Genomic DNA, 23,168 nt, shown 5'->3' with positions numbered 1-23,168 from the left:
CCTTTTTTACCATGGTGGTTTTCAGTATGAAATGTGTTCCATGCCTTCTCTTCCCAAAGACCCGGTCACTCTCCTACTCCCACACAGCAGGAGAGAGAACATGGGGTTCCAATTGGCTGTCCTGCCCCAGATAGAATGGAAACACACCCACACACACGCACACAAAGGCAGGTATGGCCTACAAATGTTCTCCGGTGCTGTGTAGGAGTGAGGAGGAGATTGAGGGTCTGGGTTTTGACTGGATTATTATCAACAATCAAAGGGGATGTTTGACCTGACCTACCGCTCTGTTTTACACAGTGTTCTGCAGTCTTGGCCCACTTCGAGGCAACTCCGGGGTCATTCTCAAATATCCTTTAGTCTTAATTGAATTATTCAAGCCTCTGGAAAAGGAAAGCTGTGGGAGACATGAGCCTGGAGGACACATGAGCGAGCAGAGGGAGCGACAGAATGAGTGACGCCGCCAACAAGCACCATGGCCCTCTCTCTCCCCTTCCTCCGAATCTGTCACAAAAAGAACACCGGGGTGATAGGCTAAGCCAGGCGCGGGACGGGACAAGGGCAAGAAACATACACACTGTGATTTCTCGCTCGGGCCTGATGGATGGACGTGACCCATGCGGGAGGAGGCAAGCAGCTGGAACGGCGGGAAGGATGGCTGGGAAACAAAAGATGAGAACGACAGAGCAAAAGAGAGGGAGAGAGAGAGAATGACAGAGCGAGACAGAGAGGCAGACGATTTATTCTCGATGCTCGGAGAGCCACGTCACAGACCTCTGGTGATTTTTACTATGCGTCTCATATCAGAGCAACAGGTCACATCAGGCTTCCTTCATGTCCTCTGCCAAGATCAACCACCACTCTCGGCCTCCCATCTCCAAATGCTCCTCAGTCTTGGAGGGAAAAGAAAGAGGAGGAGGAAGAGGAGGAGGAAGAGGACGGAGAGAAAAAAACGTTGGGATGCAGTAGATAATGGAAAAAAGGAGGTAAAAGGAAAATAAAACGTACTTTTCAAATAGTGTCAAGAGAAGCTGAACAGACACGGGGGGCCACCAGGGGCCACCAGGGACAATAACTTGCATGCGAAATATACTCCGGGGGGACCTACATAAGAAGAGCACCTTTGTCATGACACAGAGGGGAGAGAGGTTGAAAGGGGAAACTCTGACATCACTCAAGGCAATGTGTAGCACTGATATCTTGATGGGAAGTGGTTCAGGCGTGTGTGTGTATGTGTGTACACACATTCAGGTGATAGATATGTGGTTTATGGCCCTGGGAGCCCCTCTACTTTGGGCTGATACTCGGTCACACAGAGACTATTCTGGACCACTGATCCATCCAGACAGACCTGGGGCTTCAAAATAGCTTTTATGAGCTCACTAAACCACCTTATGACATTGCGGGACCAAGACTTCAACAGATTGGGGCCTTTATATTTTGTTTAGAGGTAATCAGAACAATGTATATCTTTGTTTCTAAAATGTATTGTGATGAATTCTATACCATCGTTGCAAATAGAGATGAACACAAATGGTTGTTGTGACACAACACATCTGATTAATTTCAGCCTGTAGTCATCCTCTGAGCTCCAGTGTAGGTAAACATTCTATGTGTATTCTTGGGACAATATAAGCCTAGTTCCTATTCTCCATGCCACTCCAAAGTCTTTAGCTCTATGGCCAACAAGTTGTCGCGTGATAAGATTTCGTCATGGCGGTTTCCATTGCAGTTCATCCAGACATTCTTCCCTAAGGCCCTTGTGAGAATAGAGACCTTATCTCACCACAGACTTAGAGTCTGGCACAATGCACAGTAATATGCCTTTCAAAGGTGTTTTTGATATCACCAACTGATTGCATGCGGAAGTGTGTTTGTGTGTGTGTGCGTGTTTGTAAAGATACTAGATGAGAGGCCAGAAAAATCAAAAATGTTGAAGAAATGCTTAGATTAAACCTTAATACAATAAATAAAGCAATATACCTTTTGTCATGGTGACAGCTGCCATACATGTGAGGTTTCCTGCCTATTAAGTCTTCAACAAATTCAAGTGCTACACAGTAAGACCTCTCAGACTTACATCACTATGTTGTTTTCTTTGGTACAATAAGCCTAACTCAATGTCCTGCAACTCTACAATGTAAAATGACGACGTTCATATTAGCACAGTCTCAGACAGAGTCACAAGGAGTTGGTGGCAGTGCCTCTTCTATTCATGCTTGAATCATAAGATCCAATATATTTTCCGCTATATTATAAGGAATAAGACATTACCTCAATACAGCACAATAGCAAGCTACACAGTAGACACCCCGTCAACCAACAGTTTGTCTCACATTGATGACACGTATGAGAAGTTCCATTACTCCTATGGTTCAGATGTTGACACGTCACTTAGCGAGGAACTCCACTGGCCTAGTCTAGCGTCAATGACTCGCTGCTGAGTGGTGCACTCATTCTGCCAAATCAGACAGTGGAGAGTAAACCTAACATATGGACAGTGCCAAAGTAGGAATATCAGCAAAGACAGTAAAAGTAATGATAATAATAACAATGGAAACCATTGATGTCAAACAAAAAGTGCTAAGTCATTTTACCTTAAATCCGCTATAGATGTTCCTTAAAGTATTTGACATAGGGTATATATTTGACCCAAGTCTGAGGCTGCAGATACCTGTGGAGCTCCATTGTGGGAACCCTACAGGGAACCTCTTTATCATAACAACCATTAGAATCTTACCAGCATGGACCTTAAACTTCAATTTAGCACTTTACAGTAAAATGGGTTTCTCTGCTTCCCACAGAGAAACTTAACTCTTTCCTGAACATTCCACCTTAACTATCACTCCAAATCTACTTTTTGGACCTGGCCCAATTTTTTTTTTTCCCTCTGTCTGCCACTCACTATTATGGTTCATATTAGAGAGCTTATGCAAGGCTGAGTGCTAATGCTGCTCCTTATGGACAGAGAGCAGGCAGAGGATGGCGGAGGGAGCGCAGGGCACAGTGGGGCTTTGTGGGAGTGGAGGGGGCCATGGAGACAGAGAGAATGTGTTATGAGGAGAAGAGGAGGAAGAGAGGTGAAGAGGAGAGGGGGATACCAAGTCAGTTGTACAACTGAATGCCTTCAACTGAAATCTGTCTTCCGCATTTAACCCAACCCCTCTGAATCAGAGCGGTGCGGGGGGCTGCCATAATCGACATCCACGTCTTCGGCGCCCGGGGTACAGTGGGTTAACTGCCTTGCTCAGGGGCAGATCGACAGATTTTTTAATTTTTACCTTGTCAGCTCAGGGATTCGATCCAGCAACCTTTCGGTTACTGGCCCAATGCTCAACCACTAGGTGGAGGGGGAGGTGTGGTATGTTTTATTTTCAGTAGACAGAGTCTTTAAAACCATACCCAGTATTATACTCTTGACAAAATGGGGTTAGGCCATGGAGGAAAAAAAGTCTGAAATGTTTGCACGCATATGTGACAAACAAAACCAAAAACCTCCCCGAAAATAATCTGCACATGGAGGCGATCTAAAACAATTACCGTTGGAGCACACAGACATTTCTCACAAATACCTAGGAAGTGTATTCTACATCCCCAATCTGGTATTTGCTGGCGAAAAGAAAACAGAAAACCTACAAGTCAAGCAGTCAGAGCTGAGAAAACAACAGAGTTCTCTGAGTAGAGGTGAAGAGGTTGTCTTCTCAGGGCTAGAGCAACAGTGGACTTGACAGGAGAGGAGCAGGGCCATGGGGCCACAAGGGTAGGAGCATAGGAGAACATAGGGGATAAAAGTGAAGGAGAAGGCCAGAACGGGGGGAAGGGGTCCCAGTGAAAAGGGTAGCATAGGGGGCAGCTGCCCTCTCCCTCCCGGGCTGGGGGGTCCCGTCACGTCAGAGCTGAATAGGTTTTGAGACCCTGACAGGCCAGAGGACCCAGAGGACCCAGGTCAGGGAGAGGATTAGCCTATGGGCCAGGGGGTCTCAGAAGGCTAGGGTCCCCCCATCACCCCCACTAACCCTCCTCTCAGCCCACCCCTAACCATTCCATGGTTTACCCCCAACCAGTCCAACATTCCAGCTCTCTCCCTCTCATCTCCATCCCACCCCCTGCTCACCCCTTCATAACTCACCCCCACTAGCCTGACCTCCCACCCCTCACCCTCTCATACATCCAACCTTGAATAGGGAGCCAGGGAGGCCTCTACTCCCCCTTCCGTGCCCCATTTCAGGGGAAGGGCAGTGGGCTGAGTGTGGGAGGTCAGCCCTCTGTCTATGGAAACAGGCCTGGGGAGCCAGTGAACCATGACGATCCAGCAAACTAACCATGGGTCAATCAAAACACTCCAGTAGAAAAACCATGGGTCAACCACAACACTTCCGCCAACTTCAAAACATGTCAAAAGATCTGGGTGACCCCCAAACTGTTCTTCAACCACCCCTATCTAATCTGTGTGTGTGTGTGTGTGTGTGTGTGTGTGTGTGTGTGTGTGTGTGTGTGTGTGTGTGTGTGTGTGTGTGTGTGTGTGTGTGTGTGTGTGTGTGTGTGTGTGTGTGTGTGTGTGTGTGTGTGTTAGATTGACTCCTATGATGAGGAATCCTTTGCTGTGGGTTGACCTGGACCTTTCTCTCTGGGAATGACGTCAAACTCCTCTTACACAACAAAAGAGTAAGCCAACACTGCCCATCACCATGAAGATCCACCCAAGGCCATTAAATCCACCATTGAAATGCACCAAGACCATAGACCAAAATGCACCACCAATAGACACTCACTCCTGACATTCTACCAGCTTCAGAGCTCCAACAGCAATTGCTGTGGCCACAATACCACTAAGTACACCAGTGCATGCGGAGGAACATTCCAATAACATCTTGTCATGAAGCATTTATAATGGATTAGTAAATAGTTTATTCATAATGCATTAATCATTACTCCCTCATTTGTAAATGTTAATAAGCTAGTTATTCACACATTTATAACAACTTTAAAAGTATGTAATAACGATTCATGAGATCATTGATAAGATGTTTAATATAGGTCCTTATAAACCATTTACTAATAGTCATTAGTAAAGTATTTTTGTGGGGTCTAATCTAAAGCGAGGGCTATTTATACTTTATTTTGAATGACCAGTGTTATTTCTCACAAAAATATTGGTAGACATTCCAGCAGTACCTGACGCTCCTTAATCGATGTCCGCGTTAATCGATGTCCGAAATCTAATTAACATAATAAAATCTGTCTGTTTAAGTTAGAAATGTCTGTTTTTTGCATGGGCTGTGTCTCATACCACCGCATCCGCCAATGTTGGCCTTTTGCATCTGTGGTGGAAGGTGGCAGAGCTACAGCGCTGTTTGTCAGACCAGGAGAAAAATCTGTCTTTTTACGAAAACGTAGCGTCTGAATGGTTTGGGCTACAAACTAATATGACCACTCTATGGAAAGACGAGGGTTCTCTGTTTTGCTCTCCGTTTTGCTTTTCTTGACGTTTTGCTTTACGACCCCCACAAGTGTCACAGGACTCATCTGAAGGTAATCCGGTACCGGGATGAAAAATGAATGGAAGGGAATGGGGCATTTACACGTCAAAGGTATACGGATAATTCCACTGTATTTTTTCCCTGACCATTCTTATATCTCTCAGGTAAAGGACAGACACTTCACAACAAACTCATTTTGATTTCTTGTTCCATGTATGATCTTTTGTTACATGTATGAATCTGTTATTCAATGTGTTTCTAGGGGCTAATAGCACTAAGGCCAAATTCAATGTTTCATCAAATAATTTAGTTAATATTTTTTTGATACCTACAGGGGTCCTAAAATTCAAAAATCAAATATCTAAAAAGTCCTTGGTATGACCATCTTAAAACAATTCCATATGTTAGCTTAGTAGAAAGCAATCCCGGACCCTTAGACCATAAGGGGATTTATTAAGGTTTCAAAATAGCCTGGAGCATATCAATGGTATAAGAATAAGCACACAGTACAGGATGTTTAAGGAAACATATTTTCACAAAAACTGTTGTTAAACAACTGTTGCAAGGACGTGAGGAAGAGTTGTAATGCCAATGTTTTGCCAATTTTGTCAACCTCGCGAACCAACGAATCATTAAACAGGGAGACGTAGCCTGCACCCAATAGCTGGCGGGACCAGACAGTTTTTCTCAAATGGATGTTTATCCCTTCATTACTACTGATATGTGATTGACATTTAGAGGTATTTGCAGATAGAAATATTATATGTATAAACTTTAAAAGCTTCCAGTGCTTCAGTATTTTAACCACATACAATTTTTTGGGGCTGCACTTTTACTGGTCTTTTAATGGTAGTAACTCTTTAAATGTAATTAGGATAGTTCAGCAAAATCAGGTATTCAGATATTTGTTTTCTTACTTCATAAGCAGTCTATGAACTACTCGAAGGAGTGACTGCAATCCAGACTTTGGTTTAGAAAAGTTAAACAGTAATAAACAGTAATGTAAGCATTTTCGGAAGAAAAACATGACTTTACTCAGCATAGAGTGTGTATGAAGTTACCCATCACACTACTACAACAGTGTGACTGTTTTGGAATGAAATGTTTAATATATTTTCTTAAACATCCTCTGTATTGTGTGCTTATTGTTTAACCATTGACATGTTCCAGGGGCCATTTGAGACCTTGGATAGAGCAGGACTTGATGATGGAGCATCAGATACTGCTGGAATGTCCACCAATGACATGTCCATCTTTTTCTGAGAAATGACACTGGGCATTCAAAACATTTATAAAATATTTATAAAGTATAAATAGCCCTCACTTTAGATACTGGAAAAATACTTTACTAATTTATTAGTAACGGGTTTATAAGGATCTATATTCAACATCTTATGAGCGATCTTATGAAACATTATGACATACTTGAAAATGTGTTTATGAGTGTGTGAATAACTAGCTTACTAATATTTACAAATGAGGGAGTAATGATTAATACATGAATAAATGATTTACTAATCCTTTATAAATGCTTTATTACAAGGTGTTATTATGGTGTGCTACGCGAAGGCATACCCTCTCTATCTTGCATAACAGGCTTACTCACCCTATCGTGTCTTATCATCCACTTTCCTTCTTATGTGAACCATGCTGACAGCATGATAGTGAAATTGCACAACACATGGCAACGCCACGGAGAGTGCTACCTTTATCTAGTCAGCACATTCCATGAAAGTAAAGCACAAAACTCTGCCACCGTGCACAGATAATGCCATCAACAAGACATCTGTTTTCCCCAGCAACTCCCCCAAAAAATGTGGCTAGCAATGAATGACCTTTGATTCGAGAAGTGGGTGTTGGGCAGTGGATTTGAAACCATCAAACTGGTGGTGGCCCACCAACACGCCTGAGGGTGTTTGAAAATAACACATTGAAACATCATGACATTTATCTTTATAGGAAACATTTTCACAGAGGTTTCTAATTTGGGATTTTAAAAGACATTTCTTCCGACCCCAAAATACATAAGATTTAACTGCAAAACATTTCTGAGATCGTCAAAATCGTCAAAAACACTTAATTCTACCGGTGCAAGTATCACTCCGCCCAGGACTGGACTGGCCAGAGAGGGGAGGTAGGCTGAGGCCCATCCCAGAGGGGAGATATAACGGAGCCCACAGCCCAGATCTCTGGTGCCTGGCTGGGGTAGACAGAGTATGGGCCAAGAAGACCACACCAGCTGCTCCTCTGGACACAGGCAGGAGGGCAGGCAGGCAGGGCCCAGGCTTAAATCAGCCTGCAGCTGCAGCGCTTGCCTCAGCATATTAACTTTGGCTCCGCTTCACCCCCTGACCAAGAACAACTTGGTGCAAAAATATGATTTTTTCCCCCCGACCCAGGGTCAGTGAGGAGATTGGGCTCAAGATCAGATTAATTTGCAGTGTGAAGAGATAATGCTTACTCTGCAATTTCTCACCCATTAAGCAGAGAACGCAGCAATCCTGGTGTATCATTAACCTACGTTAGGCCAATACAGTACAACCCACACATTCAAGACATTCAAAGCTGCGTGTAACTGACAGTAAACCGCTAACCACCCCGGTCTGGTCCCTCACCTGTCAGTGTATCGCCTGGCAGGTTCGTTCAACACCACACCGTGGGGGGCATGGGAGAATGGTGGCTGGCGCAGCAGTCGGTGGCGGAGCGGCTTGCAGTGGCGGCACAGCAGGCAGTTGGGCTTAGACGCCAGCAGGGTAGCATCAATCTCCAGGTGCTGCTCCATGGTGAAGAACTGCACACCGTACACCTCCTCCTCCACGTCCAGCTTCAGCGTCAGTGGCGTATCACAGAACACGTTACTAGGGCCCAGCGAAAGGTTGTTTCCACTCACGGTCAGGAGCAGGATGTTGTGGATGGCGGGAAAGGCCGTCTCCTCGGGACTGAAGAAGGTGACCCACACAGTGAGGGAGTCGGGCACCAGTGGGTGGGGGAACTCTAGCTGGAGCATGCATCCCTGCAGTGGGCACTCGGACAGTCCCACGGCCCCCTGCTCGATGCCGGCGTTGGGGCTCCAGGTGCGCACGCTGGGCTCACACGCCTGCTCCACGTCTGGAGGTCCTGGGGGTCAAAAGGACAGAGGTACAGCAGATCAGACATAACATATAAACAACTATAAAGTAAATACACACTCAGACACAACCAACACAGAGAAAATAAAATACAATAGAAAACAAAGGTTAGGTAATTGCATTTGCAAACATGACCATGTGTGGTTGTTTGAATTCGTTTGTATGCAGGGAAGAGCTGCAGGTGCATGTCGAAAAAAATATATATAATGTGTATATAGAACAGTGGTCTGACTGACTACAAATGGCTGTTGCAGGTGAAGTATCAGGGCTGAATGAGCTGTTGGCTTTTCTCAGCAATTGACTACATGCGACAGACACGGGACTGAGTTCATTGTCAGTAAAGCAGGGGAGGCAGCAGACAAGCTGCCTGTGTTCCTGTTGAGAGAGGCCCTGCACAGGGTTCTCACTTCAGTGGCAGTCATTACAACACCAAACAGCGCTCCTCCAGCCATATTTGGAGTCCACAGCTACCTCGTATTATCCAGAGTGACGTATACCAACATTCATCAAGCGCTTTGAAAAGCCAGCGTTATGGAAGACACTGTGTTCTCCCTGTTTTCCTTTTGTGCACTTCCAAACTGGCAACCGACAAACCCATTTGCTAACCTCAATTCTGGGCACCGCACAAAATTCCAGTGTTTAATCAAGTGAGCACTGAATTCGGTTTCCAGGCCACATTATCTCAACACATTTATTATTGTAAGTGTGTGTGTGGCCAGAGTAGAGGTAACTTTGAAAAAAAGGAGAGAAAAGAAACTGAGGAACCGAGATACTCAGAGTTTTGCACCCAGCCTCTCTCTCTCATAATGTGCCCCTCACATTCTGTGGTGAGTTTTTCATTGACTTTTTGAGGAAAGGAGTTTTAGCCACTGAAAATATTTTGTAATGTCAGCTGTTATGATGGGCTGTCCTCCTGCCCTAGAACTCCTACTGCGGATACCAGAGGTTCCAGATTTACCATGAGACAGGATGGGGATGTCATCCATCATAAGATCATCTATAGAGTAAGTAAAAAAATGCATAAAGATTATATGCAACCTTGGCAAGACCCATGTCTGTTTTTCAACACTGTAGAATTACCAGTATAGTAATTTTGAGTATTACAGATTTTATCCTTAAAATACAACAAGACAGCACCTTTTCATTAGGGTTAAATCTACTCTCTGTTATAAAACAGCTCTGAACAGCACACATCCACCACTCGCGTTTGACCTAGCCTTGCCTCCCAGGTTGCTGAAAGGCCCTCAAGGTGTTCAGACAATCCAAGCCTGGCCTTTGAATAGGAGGCCTTGCTTTCTCACTTGATTTGCTAATCCCATGGGGGTATTAACCTGTCTAGGAGATCGCTTGTTCTAGGAAAGGAGGAAAGAGACATTTGGAGGAATTCCAGCTTAATTGCAATAGGGTTGAATGTGTAGTGTTTCGCCCTCCGGCATCATGTGGGAATCAGACGGTGTGGAATTGTGGAGCGCTGGAAACAGGGGACTGGAATGAACTGGGATACGGATAGATAAACATAGAGGGATATGTCCGGGCATGCACTCTGCTTTCTAAGAATGGGGCCTACCTCTCCATCATACGTCACACTTTCTATAACACACACAACAGACTGACTGACTTGCACTGAAGTAACCATTGTCCTCAGAGGAGGCTGGTGGGAGGAGCAATAGGAGGACAGGCTCATTGTAATGGCTGGAATGGAATTAATGGAACGGAGTGAAACACACAGCAGAATGACTGACTTGCACTTAAGTAACTTTCACTACTTGAATTCATGCCATGACCTCTAACTAGAGGGCATGAGAGGGACTACAATGGAAATATGTCTTGCTCACTTGTGTTTTGTCCCTTGAGAGCCTTACTGTGTCATCTGTGTGAACACATTCATAGCTGTATGACAGCATATATTTTTCAATTGATACATTAAATCAATCAAGCGATTCCTCATAGTCTAAAAGGCCAATAAACGTCAGTCAGTCATTCATTCCATCTCTCTGCATATGATATCTGCAGTCTAAACAGTTGGCGTGGGTGACAGGGGTGAGGGATGGAGAACGTGGCGGGAAGGGTGAGTGATGGGGAAAGCAGAAGGCCTGAAGGAGGAGTGGTGACTCTGACAGTCCGGCTCCTCTCCTCTCCCTCGCCTGGGGAGTTTGCAGATATTTCCTTCAGCACACATCCACCACTCCTTCTTTTCCAGATCAACCTCGCTGGCCTCCACTCAACATCCCAATGTTGAAAAAAACCACAACCTTGTCCTGGCGCGCGGATGCTTTTATATAGTGCAACTCTTTTATAGGATATCGGAGGGAATTCCTGTGACATTATACAATGAAATGAACCGGAACGCTGAATTGGAACGCTCTGGGTTCAAGGTGATTCATTATTGCTAAGAGTTTTGCCAAGAAGCCAAACAAGAGAAACAAGCAATGTCATTAAGACATTCTGAAATAGTGAGTAGCTTTTGGAACATTTGGAGCATTGCAGCAGTAAAACCATTGTTGGATTTGAAAAGATACTACTGAGGGATTGGACAGTTTTGGAGATGGAACAGGTCATCCGTCAATGCAATCGGGCATGCGGCAGGGGAGTCTTTTCCAATATTTTGCGTCATACACAATGCAACAAGGTCCTGGCCAAGTTTCTGGCTGATCTGTCATTTGTATTGTATTTCCTTAAGGGAACATCCCTTAAGCTGAGGTAGCGCACGTCAGGATTGATATTCTCCAGAATAAGTGTGTTTGTGAGTATGTGAGCGTACAGTACATGCATGACTGTGGATGTCTCTGTAAGTCTCTGTGTGCATCCATGTCTCTATCCAATCCCTCTCCATCACCAAATCATTATCTCATGACTATCATTGAAGTGCTAGTGGAGATAAAGCAGGGGAAGCTGTTCTTTCTCTTCGGGTACTTTGTGTCTGAACCCTGTCGTCCTGAGTCCCTGCAGTGCAGCCCTGACAGCAATGGAGTAGAGCCCAGTGAGTGTTGTTCTCCCAGACAGACAGAGAGAGCACACATACTCACCACACACACACACACACACAGCATCACATAATGCAGTGAGGCTTGACACTGCCCCGCCTACAAAGGAGGCCGCTGTTAATGAAAGCATGGCCCGACATCTGGGCCAGTCAGACAGGAACACTTGGCGATGCGCGGCTTGGTGCAGCAAGCACATATACACATACATATGCACACAGTAACATGCCATGTGTGCACACACACACGTGCACATACTGTATGTGCACACACACAGACAATTTACAAGGCCCTCATTGAATAAACTCGCTCCACACACACAAACACACAAACACACACACACACACACACACACACAAACACACACACACACACACACACACACACGTGTGCACGCATGACTTTGCATACACACATCTCAGATCCTTCACGTCCATCCACACACACTCCTGGTTCCAATCAGCTGCAGGATCCTCCTCGTGAATGTCACAAACCACATGCAATTCTCTTAACTATCTTGGGTGGTTTCCACATGGTTTCTTCCCTCTCTTTTTTCATCCTCTGGTTTCTCTTCCCCCAGCCATATTTCTCCTGGGTCTAGAGCAGTAAAGATTTACGAGGGGTGCTCCAGCTCTCTCTCTGACCACGCCAGGGTTTCCTAGCTACAGAAGTGTTGGAACACGAGCCATGGGACTGACAGGTGTCAGGCGTGTTACAGACACACACGCACAAACGCACACATATAAGCCTGTACACGCCTATTCACACACACAAACACATGCCTGGACATGCCCACTCTCCATTACACGCACACACGCACGCACGCACACACACACACACACACACACACACACACACACACACACACACACACACACACACACACACACACACACACACACACACACACACGCACACGCACACGCACACGCACACACAAACACACACAAATACATATTCATCCTCTCAGCCACCCATTCAACTACAAACTACACACATACACACTACGCTAACACATGCCCACATACACAGACTCATGGCATTGGCATTCTGCATGCTTGCATCGTCGGGATGTCTGTGGGTGGCGGTTACTTGACTGTCATAAGCTGCCATAGAGACAACACACACACACACACACACACACACACACACACACACACACACACACACACACACACACACACACACACACACACAAGAATGCAGCTGTTAGCAGCCTGTGATGGACTAGCATTGGTGTGTAAACAGGGGAGTGGGAATCTGCTGCTTGCTAACAGGGAGCACTTCCAAACAGTGAGGTTAACACACAGTGCCGCAGACAAGCCCAGACTTGCCTCTCACACACACACTGTAGCCTGTGTGGAGCAAGGACCATGCAAACAGACACACACACAGACATGTGCGCAAGCGTGCGCACGCACATACACACACACACACACACACACACATGCACATAGACACAGCACTAATGGCAGTCTGATCCCCAGCCCAATGAGTCACTGGGTTCATTATTAGCCATGTGCTGTCGGACAGCTGCCAAATTGATCAGATCTCACTGGATTCTACTGACCCTGAAAGACCTGGGAATAACAATGGAATAACTTTGAAGCTTGGGAAACTGTACCATCTTGGCATCTCTATCAACATACCAACACAGTAGGGATAATCTATTCCCTTTCAGTTTATTTCTTATCAGAAGACCTTGGACAGAGTTTTAATACCTCTGCATCTCCATATCTAGACTAGACTGAATAGACTGATGTATAGATATTATCAGCTGTGTATTTAGCCATCAAACTTCCTTTAGATGCAGAATGGCATAATAATGGCGGATATACTGACACACTGATACATACATTAAAACACACTCCAACACACTCCGAACAATGCTTAATACTGCAGATGCCAGAGCCAGCTAGCGGTCAGAGGTGCACAGCTGTGCAGACTATTTATAAAGACCAAATTCCACCTCCTTAATGCTGGTCCCTCTACAGTTGTTCTAAAATCCTCTGCAAGAGCTGGAGGAGAGAGGGGAAGAAAAACGCATCCTATTTCGGGAATTCTGTTGATTTAAGCTTTCACTGTCCTCACTTTCCCTGATAACAAATGGGAGAAATGATGTCACGGACATGATCCATGGAGAGCTCTTCCCAGTTCCCACCATGCCTGTCGCTGTGAGCCCACGTTTGGTGTTTCTGGGATACGGAATCTCCATTCCGTTGGGAACACTGGCTCAACTTTGACTCCCTCTGCGTCCCTCAACTCGTGTCAAGGGCCATGACTCAGATGAATCATTTGCATGCTTGGGGCTTGACTCAGCGACCAAATGATTTGCATGTTTGAGAGTTGACACAGAAGCCAAATTGAGCCTCATACTGGCCTAGTGAGAGTGAGAGTTCCTGATGTGGTGAAGATGCTATCAGTAAGAGAAAGAGGAGGGGAGAAGTTCAGGTGTGTTATTGACAGGGTGGGGATACATTGAGAATGCGTGTGGGGTGGGTGGGTGGGTGGGCCTGCCTTACAAGGCAGGGGGGGGGGGGGGGGGGGGGGGGGTTTACAGTAGCTACTGTATGTACTGCATGTTCTGGGGTAGGGTGGTTAGAATCCAAGAGAGTAAAAGTAAATGAATGGGTAAAGTGAGTAGGAGAAGTGCACTGAGCTTTGAAGGTTACAGAGGTTTCCGTGGTGAGACAGAGTGGTGAGGAGTGCTTTCAGTCAGTTTGTCAGTTGGTCAGTCAGTCAGTCAGTCAGTCAGTCAGTCAGTCAGTCAGTCAGTCAGTCAGTCAGTCAGTCAGTCAGTCAGTCAGTCAGTCAGTCAGTCAGTCAGTCAGTCAGTCGTGTGGTAATAAATAAGCCAGGAGAGAACTGTCTTACCTTCGGCCTCGCGGGGGCTCCAGTGTCCAGAGGGGGCGCAGGGTCGGGGGGACGAGGAGTTAGATGCGTACTGCAGCAGGACCCGGCCCTCTGTGCATTTATCACACACTGATCCCACATCTCTAGGAAACCAACAGACAGGCACAGCAACCAACTTAGATACAGTTTATAAAACACACTCACTAAGACACAGTCTAATTGGACTGGTACTCATTTGAATACAGGCCAATAGACAGGTACTCATTTTGATGCAATCAAAACAGACAGTCAACCCAAAATATCTCCAGTACTCTGCAGAGTGGAAGTAAATACTAAAGACCCTGACTGTGCTGCTTGCCCCATTCGTCCAGCTCATTTCACCTGTCGTAGAAGTGGCCGGAGATAGGCGGGAACCACTCCAGGGTAATGGCGTCATGCTCCTGCCCCACCACTTGGGGCGCCATGGGCACAGGGGGTGGTTTGGATGCGGGCTGCCATGTCTGGTAGATCAGGTCCAGGTAGCAGTGCATCCGGGCCACTTGGTTGGGGGTGAAAGAGTCTGTACAGTCGTCATCTATGTGGAAGAGATGATCAGAAACAGTTCAATATGATGTAGATTATGTATTCATGGGATTGAAGTAGGATATACAATTCATTATATTTTATAGCAGAATACAGGTTAATAGGTTGAATTAGCCAATAGAGGATGGTTAGGGAATGCCTGAGAAGTAATGTACATATACTGTATACGTACAGAAGGAAGAAAAACAGGGCCCGGATCTACAGTCTGTAGCAATGTTATTAAGGGAAGCAATATTCATACAGTCTCCACAGGTCAGTAACCTGAATTTACCCAGGGGGTTTTTCCAATGCAATGTCTACATTCCACACCTGCTAAGGCACACACACAGATGTAGGATTTGAGGTTTAGAAAGGCATCTCAAGTTTGTAATTTCGACTTAGAAATTTCACACATGATTTTCCCTTATGAAAAATGCATCAACCACTTCAAAAATATCCATTCATTATTTTCTGTTGATGCAGGATTATTTTCCTGGTGTAGGAGACTGGCTCAAATTAAGATCCTACATCTTTATGTGACACTCGGGGTCAGCATACTGTATGGTAGGACATTCCTATGTTATGTGAGTTTATTTCTAAAGTGATGGGACTGCGGCGTGTGATGGATTATCGGACCATCGGCACATGTGTGTATGATGTATCTGAGTGTGTACGCATGTGTCTGTGCCTGTTTATGCGTGTCAGAAAGTATGCACGTGTTTGTATGTCGTTTTATGTTTTTTTATTTGTCTGTGCGTGCATGCGTGTGTGTATGCGCGCGTGTGTGTGTCTGTATGTTAGCAATCTCACCTGCATAGCTCATGTAGTTGTTGTACGGTGTGTGTGTGAAGTGGCGACGCTCGCAGGTGTCGTTGCCAGGCTCAGGGTCTCTGCAGTACTTGTACTTGGGTGTGGGATTAGTGTCTTCACACAGATCTCCTGTCTCCAACGAGGGCTCAGTCTCCAGACACGCATCGTTACACGACTCAATCTCAGAGATCCCCCGGAACACGTGGTACAGCCCGAGACTGTGGCCGATCTCATGGATCATGGTGTGGGTGTGACCAAATGTGCCGTAGAAGGAGGGGTTCAAAACAATACCACCTATGAATGGAGAGCAGACACAGACAAACACCTATTCACACTAGAAAGTACTGGAAGCTGGAGTAGGATTGAGATAATGCATTATTCATCGACCCACACAGCTTCATTATCACCTTCCTCCCTGTCAGAGCGGAGGTAGAGATGGCGAGAATGCTCGGGGCTCACACTGTAATTACTCCTAATCAACAACGGGGGCTGTTGAGAAGGAGGAGTGTGTGTGTGTGTCTGGAGTGTGTGTGTGTGTCTGTCTTTACCCAAATGTGTTAGGGCTTCTTTGTCCCACGGCCAAGTGGCGACACCGGCCAGATCTTCATCAGACGAGTTGGCAAAGAAGACGTTCAGGTGAGTGGAGCCATCCAGATTCAGGATCTCTTTCAGCTCCTTTACATCCAAATAGGCTCTGGAGACCAGAGAGAGAGAGACAGCGGGAGAGGGGGGGAGAGAGAGAGCGAGAGGGGGAGAGATAGAGGGGGGGAGGGAGAGAGAGAGATTTAAACAAATGTAGGAACAAGAGCCAGTTAATTTCACATCACAATAGTTAGTAGAGCAAAGATATTTCACCAAAAAGTTGATCATTTCAGACAAAAGACCGTTAAGAAGAGAGGTAGCGAAATCATTTCAGAATAAAAAAGTCCTGGAGCTTAGACAGGCAGATTGAGACAGAATGTAGGCTGGGAGTCAAGAGACCAGTGGGGCAGGTCTGAATGAGATGTGTTTACTGTGCTTGGCTAATACTATGCTAGAAGTGGAAAGGGAATAAATGAGAACACATAGTCCAACACCATGAAACTGTCAGTCCCCTTCCTTCTGCCCATGTCAAAAGCCCTTATCCAATAGCCAAACTGGTGGTCTTGGCAAATCCTATTGACAAGATCAGTGAATTCTTGGATGAGAGACATATATGTTACAAATTTGAGTTTCTTTAGTTGATATTTGTCAGCGGTCTTGCGAAGAGAGACAGTTGTGTTATACACACAGGGCAACTGGAGGTGAACTTGAAAGGCCACCAGAAAACTGAAGGGGGAGACGACGGCAGAAAACTGACCTGTTATATTTTATGTAATTACATCGATGATTAATTAAAGAGAGCCCTAGCTGCTTCAAATTACTAGTAAAGCAAAGCGAAGGAGAGATCTCAGACTCAGTTTGGGAGAGAATCCGTAAGTGGGGAAGGAGGACAACCGAGCACAAGGGTGAAGTGGGCAGCCATAAACATGCTGACAAATGAGGACATCGTAAAACGAAGAAGAAGAAATAAAAGTTGCCGTAAAAACCTCCTTAGTGGATAAAATATAGACTAACCTACCACCCTCTGCGCTGCGAAGTGGACGACAGTGGGGTGCCATGCAGCATAATTGGAGTGAATGGTCGTGGCAGGTAACATGTCAGGACATGGTTGGTTAAGTGTTAGGACAGAATAATGCAGAGGGTGAGCCAAGCCAAGTGGTGCAGACAGGGACATGTCAGGACATGGTTGGTTAAGCGTTGGGACAGAATAATGCAGAGGGTGAGCCAAGCCAAGTGGTGCAGACAGGGTCATGTGAGGACATGGTTGGTTAAGCATTGGGACAGAATAATGAAGAGGATGAGCCAAGTGGTGCAGACAGGGGACATGTCGTTATTGCTGTTAGTTGCTAGAGTTAAACCCTTGCTACTATTGATCTGGCTCTTCTAGATTGATTTCCCTCCGCTCCTTCAGAGAAATAAGTCCAGACCAGTAGGTGAGGAAGGATAAGGATGCTGTATAGGTTTAGTTCCTGGGACAGGGTCTGGGCCAGGTGTGTTTGGAATAAGAGACGGCATAGTGGAAAAGTCCTGCTCGGCCTGTGGGAAACCGGAGGCGCGCACAGGGACCAGGCCTACAGAGAGCACATGATATTAGGTCCTTCTTCCTAATAATTTCAGGAATTTCATTATTTCCTCTGAAAATATTTGTCCGGCTTTTTGGCCGTGCATGAGGGGAAAAAAGGGTCAGGGGGGTTTAATGGCGAGATGAGTAAATCAACAACAGATAAAAGCAGTACTATTGTAGGTCAGAACCATTCTAAACTGAGTTCAATTAAGTCTAATGTATTGGCTCTGTGACAACAACACAACACACATCAGATGTGGACTGGATGGACGGATGCAGGCGTTAGCATGACTGCATGAAAACAGGCCCGGCTGCAAATGTGTCTGTCAGGGTGCATGGGATTTGCACTCTTCTGTGTGTATACATGTGATCAGCTTTGTATGAAAGTAATTGACTGCTTGATGTTGTGGGAGGCTGTTGAAAAAGGGGGAGAGAGCAGTGCCTGTCTGACCAGTGGCCTGTATTCATGGATGCCAAGGGAAGCCAGGTTTCGTCAAATATTTGACCAATAAAAAAATATGAATTATAAAATAATTTATCTTTCGTCTCTCTGTGTTTTCATAATTTTATGTAAATACGCAAGTGGCTGAATCTTACCGGAGATATCATCAGAGCGAGGGAAACAGCGCCTCTTAGTATGTGTAGCCCATGTATCTGATACTGTGGAGCAAAAGAGTATGACGTTGTCGCCGTAGCATTTCATTGATTGATGCCAGCAAGAATTTGGACTCCATTGATGCATTTTTTAAATAAAAGATCTAGGCAATCAGCGTTGAGCTGAGCTCAACTTTGGGTTGTCCTGGTGCAGCAAAACGCCCCCCAAGGGAGGCCAGTTTGGATTTGGAATCACACAATTAAATCACATCCAAAATAAAATGGCCCTTTTTTTTTAAAAACGTGTCTGTTTCTGATTTGCTTGTGTTGATGTCCTGCAGTAGCTAGCTTGCTAAATCGGTCCTTTTCTAAGCCATGGATGGAGATGTGGATTTGGACTTAATTCTCTCTACAGGCAATGATTATGTCAGCGATTCTGATTTAATCATAAATTAATATGGTGTGCCACTGGCCTGAGAGATTGAAGTTCAATATGTAGCCTAGATGTAGCCTAGTAGGCTCATGTTACTAGCTAGCTAACTTAGCTGGTTCATTGTTGCCCATGCGAGAAAGTTAAGCTAGCAAGCATTTTAGCTACAGTGGCTTGCGAACGTTTTCACCCCCCCTTGGCATTTTTCCTATTTTGTTGCTTTACAACCTGGAATTAAAATGTATTTTGGGGGGGTTTGTATCATTCGATTTACACAACATGCCTACCACTTTGAAGATGCAAAATAAAAAAAATTGTGAAACAAACAAGAAATAAAATAAAAAACTGAAAACTTGAGCGTGCATAACTATTCAACCCCATAAAGTCAATACTTTGTAGAGACACCTTTTGCAGGAATTACATCTGCAAGTCTCTTGGGGTATGTCTCTATACGCTTGTCACATCTAGCCACTGGGAATTTTGCCCATTCTTCAAGGCAAAACTGCTCCAGCTCCTTCAAGTTGGATGGGTTCCGCTGGTGTACAGCAATCTTTAAGTCATACCACAGATTCTCAATTAGATTGAGGTCTGGGCTTTGACTAGGCCATTCCAAGACATTTAAATGTTTCCCCTAAAACCACTCGAGTGTTGTTTTAGCAGTATGCTTAGGGTCATTGTCCTGCTGGAACTTGAACCTCCATCCCAGTCTCAAATCTCTGGAAGACTGAAACAGCTTTCCTTCAAGTATTTCCCTGCTTTTAGCGCCATCCATCATTCCTTCAATTCTGATCAGTTTCCCAGTCCCTGCCGATTAAAAACATCCCTACAGCATGATGCTGCCACCACCATGCTTCACTGTGGGGATGGTGTTCTCAGGGTGATGAGAGGTGTTGGATTTGTGCCAGACAGCGTTTTCCTTGATGGCCAAAAAGCTCAATTTTAGGCTCATCTGACCGGAGTACATTCTTCCATTGGGGAGTCTCCCAAATACCTTTTGGTGAACAACAAACATGTTTGCTTATTTTTTTCTGGACACTCTTCTGTAAAGCTCAGCTCTGTGGAGTGTTCGGCTTAAAGTGGTCCTATGCACAGATACTCCAATCTCTGCTGTGGAGCTTTGCAGCTCCTTCAGGGTTATCTTTGGTCTCTTTGTTGCCTCTCTAATTAATGCCCTCTTTGCCTTGTCCGTGAGTTTTGGTGGGCGGCCCTCTCTTGGCAGGTTTGTTGTGGTGCCATATTCTTTCTATTTTTTAATAACGGATTTAATGGTGCTCCGTGAGATGTTCAAAGTTTCAGATATTTTTTTATAACCCAACCCTGATCTGTACTTCTCCACAACTTTGTCCCTGACCTGTTTGGAGAGCTCCTTGGTATTCATGGTGCTGCTTGCTTGATGGTGCCGCTTGCTTGATGGTGCCGCTTGCTTGGTGGTTCCCCTTGCCAGTGTTCCAGACTCTGGGGCCTTTCAGAACATGTGTATATATACTGAGATCATGTGACACTTAGATTGCACACATGTGGACTTTATTTAACTAATTATGTGACTTCTGAAGGTAATTAGTTGCAGCAGATCTTATTTAGGGGCTTCATAGACAAGAGGGTGAACACATATACACGCACCACTTTTCCATTTTTTTTGTAGAATTTTTTTAAACAAGTTATTTTTTTCAATTCGCTTCACCAATTTGGACTATTTTATGTCTGTTCAATATATGAAATCCAAATACAAATCAATTTAAATTAGAGGTTGAAATGCAACAAAATAGGAAAAAACGCCAAGGGGGGCGAATACTTCTGCAAGGCACTGTAGGTAGCCTGTGACACCAAATTCTAAAAGCATACTGTATGACAGAACCATAGACCGTTTTGCCAACATGAAAGAGAGGAGGATGGCATTGGCGTTCAACTGGTCTACAAGTACAGTAAGGTGAGTCAAACATTTGTTTTGCTTGCGTGCACACACACAGAAATCAGTACCATGGACAGCCACATGATATTTAGCAACATTGGACTAAATTGTTTTTGGTATAATAAGTTCATTTTCAGTGTATTAAAGCATATATAGCCTTGTTGATTTGATGTTTAAATGTTTAAGTTGAAATGGTGCTGGAATAGCAGAGGCAGTGCTCCTGTTGTCTTTGTGCTGAATTACAGTAACTCTGTGGTTCTAAATCAGTAGATGTTTAGTAAACTGTCTAAAACATGAACTTGCTTGACCTTGCAGGTCATAACTGTTTGCTACATGCAATATCTGCTTTGTGGACTTCACTGGTCAGATGTTGCTCTCCGGTTATGTGATGAAACAAACATATGTGTAGTTGAATGTATTCCGCCACTGTGACTGTTGTCTTTTTGTTGTCACGGGCCAGCCTAATTTTATATCACGATGGCGTATGAACGAATGCGTTATAGAGCAAACAAGGCAACATATGTTGTAATATTGCTTTTTTACTGGCTTGGCCTCCTCAGTGATTTTACTCACACACCGCTACTGTGTCTGACACTATTTTAGCCAGTGGGGCCTCTGGGAGTGAGTATTCCAGTCTTGGGCCTGTCCTGCAATCGACTTTGTCTCTCCTCCTTTCTAACACTCGCTCTCACTTTCCCTATCTCTCCCTCCTCTCTTTTGTGCTCTCCCCATCTCTAACGCCCTCCCTCCTTCCCACTCTCCCTTTCCTGGCTCCCAGTCTCTTCTCTAAGGATGTCTCTGGTTTAACCCAAATTAGGGCCTGATGGGTCAGTTTCACCCCCCTCAGTGCTCCTCTCCCCTCGTCTCTTACCCTTCATCCTCTATCCTTCGCCCCTTGCCCCATATCCCTTGTCCATTGCCCCTTGTAAGCCACAGGGGAGAGACAATTTTCCATTCATTTGAAGACTCCACTTTTCATGCATGCCCTGGGAAGAACATCTACTGTAGATCACTTAGAAAGACAGAGAGAGAGAGAGAGAGAGAGAGAGAGAGAGAGCGAGCGAGCGAGAGAGAGCGCGAGAGAGCGAGAGAGAGAGAGAGAGAGAGAGAGAGAGAGAGAGAGAGAGAGAGAGAGAGAGAGAGAAGTCGAGAGTAGAGCCTCAGAGAGAAGAGCCGAAAAAGGCGAAAATGTAACTTCACTAAATTAAGATGTCAGCGGGCATCTGTTCTGGGGCAGTCCAGGGTGCAAAGAGAGCTCAAACTGCAGTGTTAATGCTTTTATATCTGATACATATTAAATGAAAGATTATGACTTCATCCATTTACACCCATATATAATTCATATAAGCCCATAAATTTGCCTCGTATACATACGTCTGGGGCTGCTGAGTGTGAAACGCTGCGGTGAGTTGGCATGGTGATGGCGGCCTGACGGCCAAGAACACTTTTAAATCGGTGGGCCCCTCAGCTCTCCTGTCATCGGCTTGGTCAACACCGCAGACCCTAAAGGCCTCATTCAACCCTGCCGTTATTACCACACTGACACGCTCTTTTTCTCCATCCTTAATCTTTTGTGCTTTTTCCCGCTCTAAGGAGGACACAACCTACGTAAGACCAATTGTTGACACTAGGATTCAAAAGTTGGACACCCAAGCTAGACAACTGGGACTTCCAGAGTTAGAGTTAAAGTACAGTATAGAGAATATGCGCCTAGAAACACATGATAAAGTTTCCAGTACTTGTAGTGTATCTGTTTATCTTAAGTGGAGACTCTTAATAGTGTTGGTGGTGTGTCCGTACCAACCAATCATGACCTTAAAGTGGGGTTTCAGAGGTGGTGGGACAGTCTTGAAAACGTGTTGGCATTCTCAGGTCAAATTCAACATGACAGTGTTGCATGTGAATGCCACTAGATGACATTTCTGTACTATCGCACCCATGTAAATTCCAAATCAACTCCTAAGTAAGGATGCTTACTGTTGTTTCACCTCAGATTTTCACATACCGGTAAGCACAGTCAGGACCAGACATGAGTAAGAATGTCATCCCATGAAAAATCCCGTGACAATAACATAAAATATCAGCATAACCGTAAAACAGTATAACAACAAAGGCCTGTGAAAACAATGCAAAATATTTCCTTTTATGCGAGGGGATTGTTAGGTATTATCAGTGGTATTTCCAGAGGAGCCTCTGTCTGTGGACTGCAGAGAAGAGCAGCTAGCGATGCAGAGCTGCTGAGCCGAGCGGCCTACCACTGTCCCCTCATAGCCAGA

At 45.1% G+C, this 23,168-nt stretch overlaps 1 protein-coding gene across 1 annotated transcript in view; it reads right to left on the bottom strand.

The window, feature by feature from the left end:
- LOC120025553 (pappalysin-1-like) overlaps nucleotides 1–23,168 on the bottom strand; it is an 83,327-nt gene that overhangs the window by 43,950 nt on the left and 16,209 nt on the right. Inside the window, exons 3-7 of the mRNA XM_038970112.1 lie at nucleotides 16,362–16,507; nucleotides 15,814–16,107; nucleotides 14,824–15,016; nucleotides 14,464–14,585; nucleotides 8,096–8,597 (exon numbers count right to left, since the gene is read on the bottom strand). Coding sequence (XP_038826040.1) covers nucleotides 8,096–8,597; nucleotides 14,464–14,585; nucleotides 14,824–15,016; nucleotides 15,814–16,107; nucleotides 16,362–16,507 — 1,257 coding nt within the window. The remainder of the gene's footprint in view (nucleotides 1–8,095; nucleotides 8,598–14,463; nucleotides 14,586–14,823; nucleotides 15,017–15,813; nucleotides 16,108–16,361; nucleotides 16,508–23,168) is intronic.

This window comes from Salvelinus namaycush, chromosome 31 (genome assembly GCF_016432855.1).
Source record: "Salvelinus namaycush isolate Seneca chromosome 31, SaNama_1.0, whole genome shotgun sequence".
In the NCBI taxonomy this organism is placed as follows: Eukaryota; Metazoa; Chordata; class Actinopteri; order Salmoniformes; family Salmonidae; genus Salvelinus; species Salvelinus namaycush.
The sequence above is the reverse complement of the archived record's forward strand: the minus strand, read 5'-3'. Positions and strand labels throughout refer to the sequence as shown.